The following is a 3,416-nucleotide window of genomic DNA, read 5'->3' as shown; positions in this document are numbered from 1 at the left end:
GGTAACCATAAAAAGACAGGATAGACAAAGGACAGTTGTAAGGTTTTGATTGGTTTCTCAAGCGGAATATTGAGAATTGGAGAGCACGAACGTGTTGAGAATTGAGTGCAAATGGCTTCTTCTCTTGCCATATACGAGCCTCAATCCTATAATTTAAGTTTTTAAACAAGGTAATTTAGTGTCGTGTGGTCAAATTAAACTGTCATTATACACGAGAACTTTGATGTGAATAGTTTTCAGGAAAAAAAAAGAATCTGGTTTGCGTGTGAAATGACTGGTTGAATTTGAAACAAAACTGAATTCACCATTTTACAAGAATAGTTTAAGGTTTTGCTTTTGGGACATTAACTTTATCACAAATAAGCTTCTAGACGATGTGATTCGATTTTACATAGTCGAAATGTGATACGATATCTAGACCAAGTGTTAGTATATATTTCATTGACCATACATTTTGTACCATTTCTCTCCTACTTATTTCTTCTCTACACTNCTCCTACCAACTTGTTTAGGAGGAATGGCTGATAAATCAAGATTCTTCATATATCCCAACACTTTTCATAGTCCAAGAGAGGCTGCTTCTGTTCAGGACGGTGGCAAAGGTTGCAATGGTGGCTGTGGCGATATGAAGTCGTCATCATCACTACCAGATAGAGTGCTTTCAAGTTCAGAATCCAGTTCTCCAATAAATGAGGCATCTGCTACAACTTTGAATTATGGATTCTCAGAAGAAAATTTGCTCAAAGAAGATCATCAATATCATGCACATTCTTTCCTTCCTGGATTGAATCCTGTGAACCAAAATGGATCTTCTATAGAAGGAATAAATTATGTCCCTTTGAATTTTCTTGAATCATTCCCAGCTTTAAATAAAGCTCAAGCATCTGAACCTTGTTCATCATCACCTTCTTTATCTATCAATTCAAGATTCCCAAATTTAGGCCTGTTTCTTCAGAGTCCATCATACTCACAGATCCCATTATTCTCCATGCCTCAACTTGATCAAAACCAGCTTCAGACAGGAAAAGAATGGTTGAAAATGAATCAAAACCTAACAAATTATTCTTCAAAAGGTTTCAGTGATTACTGGCTTAGCACTACTAAAACTCAACCAATGAAGTTTACAGGGAGAACTCGATATGAAAGCGGTAAACGTGTCAGAAATGGAAACGCTAGCCTTCTAGGAGTTTCTGTCCAACGCAGTGGGTCTTCTTCTTCGGGAAAGCTGTTCAGAGGAGTAAGGCAAAGGCACTGGGGAAAATGGGTAGCAGAAATAAGATTACCGCGAAACCGAACAAGGGTTTGGTTGGGGACTTTTGACACAGCAGAAGAGGCTGCTGTTGCTTATGATACAGCTGCTTATATACTAAGAGGTGATTATGCACATCTGAATTTCCCAGATTTGAAGCATCAAATCAAGACTAATTCCAAGAATAACAATACAGCAGCCCTTCTTGAAGCCAAATTGAGAGCAATATCACAAGGGATTACTGCTTCAAATAAGGCCATTGATCATGAGCAAAAGGCAATATTTCTGCAAGAAGATTCAATGGTTAACGGGAATTTGAAGCAAAAATCATCTTCAGGAAAAGAATGGCCATTAATGGATTTGGAGAGCAAAGCTGGAGTGGATCAGGTGATTGAGAGCAAGAAGAATAATCAAGAAGGGTTGTCAGATATTGATACGGTTCAATTAAGCAGAATGCCATCTCTGGACATGGATACAATCTGGGATGCACTTCTTGTTTCAGATTCATGAACACACAAGCCAGAATCCATCATCAGAATTCACAAATTCTCGTACTTTGAGGACGTGTTTGGTGTGCATCACTGAACAATACAATTAATGAATAAACCTTTTAACTTATTTTTCTTCTTTAATCATGTCCAATGCTTCTACCGTACATCTCATAAAGCAAGCTGTTAATATTTGTGCTTTGGACCTTGCTACATGTACCTCAAACTTTATATAATGAGTTACATAATGTCACATATCACTTTGTTATTTGTCATGTTAAATACAGTCAATTTTTTTTGGAAAAAATTATCACCGACTTTGACATGAATTTTCTAGATTCATCTAGGATTTACCAACTTTATTATCTCTTCTCAACCAAAGAAAAGTCTAGAGAATACTTAGAAGATATTGCCCATCATCATTCTAGATTTCTCTAGGAAAATGACTTAGAATCAATTAATGGAATTATCTAGAATTATCAACTTTTGTATAGAAGAATTGTAACCACCAACTTACCTCTATAAATAGGGGATAATGCATGGTGAAAAGTGTGAAGAGAGTGAGAGAAAATAGAATAAGTAGAGAAAGAGAGACAAAGTGAGGTGGTGTAGTGTGTTAGTGAGGAGTGTCTCCAAATAATCAAAGTATTTTTTTGAGTCTTAAATTCTACATTTTCACCAATCTTTTCCATTAACATCATTTTATGTAATCTATTATGTATCATTTTTATGTACAAGTAACATAATCCTTGTACTTTATATCTATCACAGAAACAAGGTCTAATATTAACAGGTGGCATATATATGTTCATCAAACATACAAATAGGTCTCGGTTTCGAAATATGTTTGTTTGCTTGGGCATGATCTGTAAACATTTTACTTCATTTGTACCTTTTAGGTATTCTGTTCGATTTAGACTCGATGATTATGTTAGTTTTTGACAATATAAGCTTTTCGAATTTGTGAGAAATTTGATGAATTTCAAAGGCTTCATAACAGTATGAATTATTTAAAAAAAAAAAGAAAAAAAAAAAAAGCAAGAAAGAATCTAGTTATTTATTTATGTTTGCCTCTTTCTTACAAAGAAGCTAAGCCAAACATGCTCAATTGATTCTTGCTATTTTAATAGTTGAAATGCCCAAGTGCTTATATCGTTCAAATTATTCCCTCAAGCACAACCCTCTTGTTCACTTGCCATCAATGATTTTAGAACTTTGAAGAGATTGCTAGAGATAAGATAGAGGAAGGTGAGGTTAACATCGTCATCATGCCCTTTGTGCCATAGGCGACACATGTGCTGCAATGGCCAGGGATAAAGAATCGTGATCAGGCAACGGCAAATGTCATAGTTGTTAGGGTGTTTAAATTAGGCCGGTTCACACTTCTTCAGCCCACTTTGAAATTTTATGGGGTGAGCTACAATCTACATTTAATGTGTATCAGATTAGATACAGGGCAACAATTTTTTTAAGCTGATCCCAGCTCAGAAGCTTAATGGATGAAGAGTCAAATTTTTGGCTATTCTTCGCGAGGGATGAGTTGAGAGAAATTTGAATTGGAATTCTAGATTTTGTTCAACTGAAAGCAACTTACTATGCCATTAGATTGATTATAATCATGTGATGCTCACCTCATCCTTGAGGCCGAAGACGGTAGCTATTTTGTTAAAAAAATCTGA

At 35.6% G+C, this 3,416-nt stretch overlaps 1 protein-coding gene across 1 annotated transcript; it reads left to right on the top strand.

The window, feature by feature from the left end:
* Positions 1-499: 499 nt before the first annotated feature.
* On the top strand, positions 500-2,005 carry LOC111376633 (ethylene-responsive transcription factor ERF062-like). The gene has a single exon (XM_022999602.1). The coding sequence runs from the start codon at positions 518-520 to the stop codon at positions 1,757-1,759; it is 1,242 nt and encodes a 413-aa protein (XP_022855370.1). The 5' UTR covers positions 500-517; the 3' UTR covers positions 1,760-2,005.
* The last annotated feature ends 1,411 nt before the right edge of the window (positions 2,006-3,416 follow it).

Source organism: Olea europaea, unplaced genomic scaffold (genome assembly GCF_002742605.1).
Source record: "Olea europaea var. sylvestris unplaced genomic scaffold, O_europaea_v1 scaffold1540, whole genome shotgun sequence".
NCBI lineage: Eukaryota > Viridiplantae > Streptophyta > Magnoliopsida > Lamiales > Oleaceae > Olea > Olea europaea.
The sequence above is the reverse complement of the archived record's forward strand: the minus strand, read 5'-3'. Positions and strand labels throughout refer to the sequence as shown.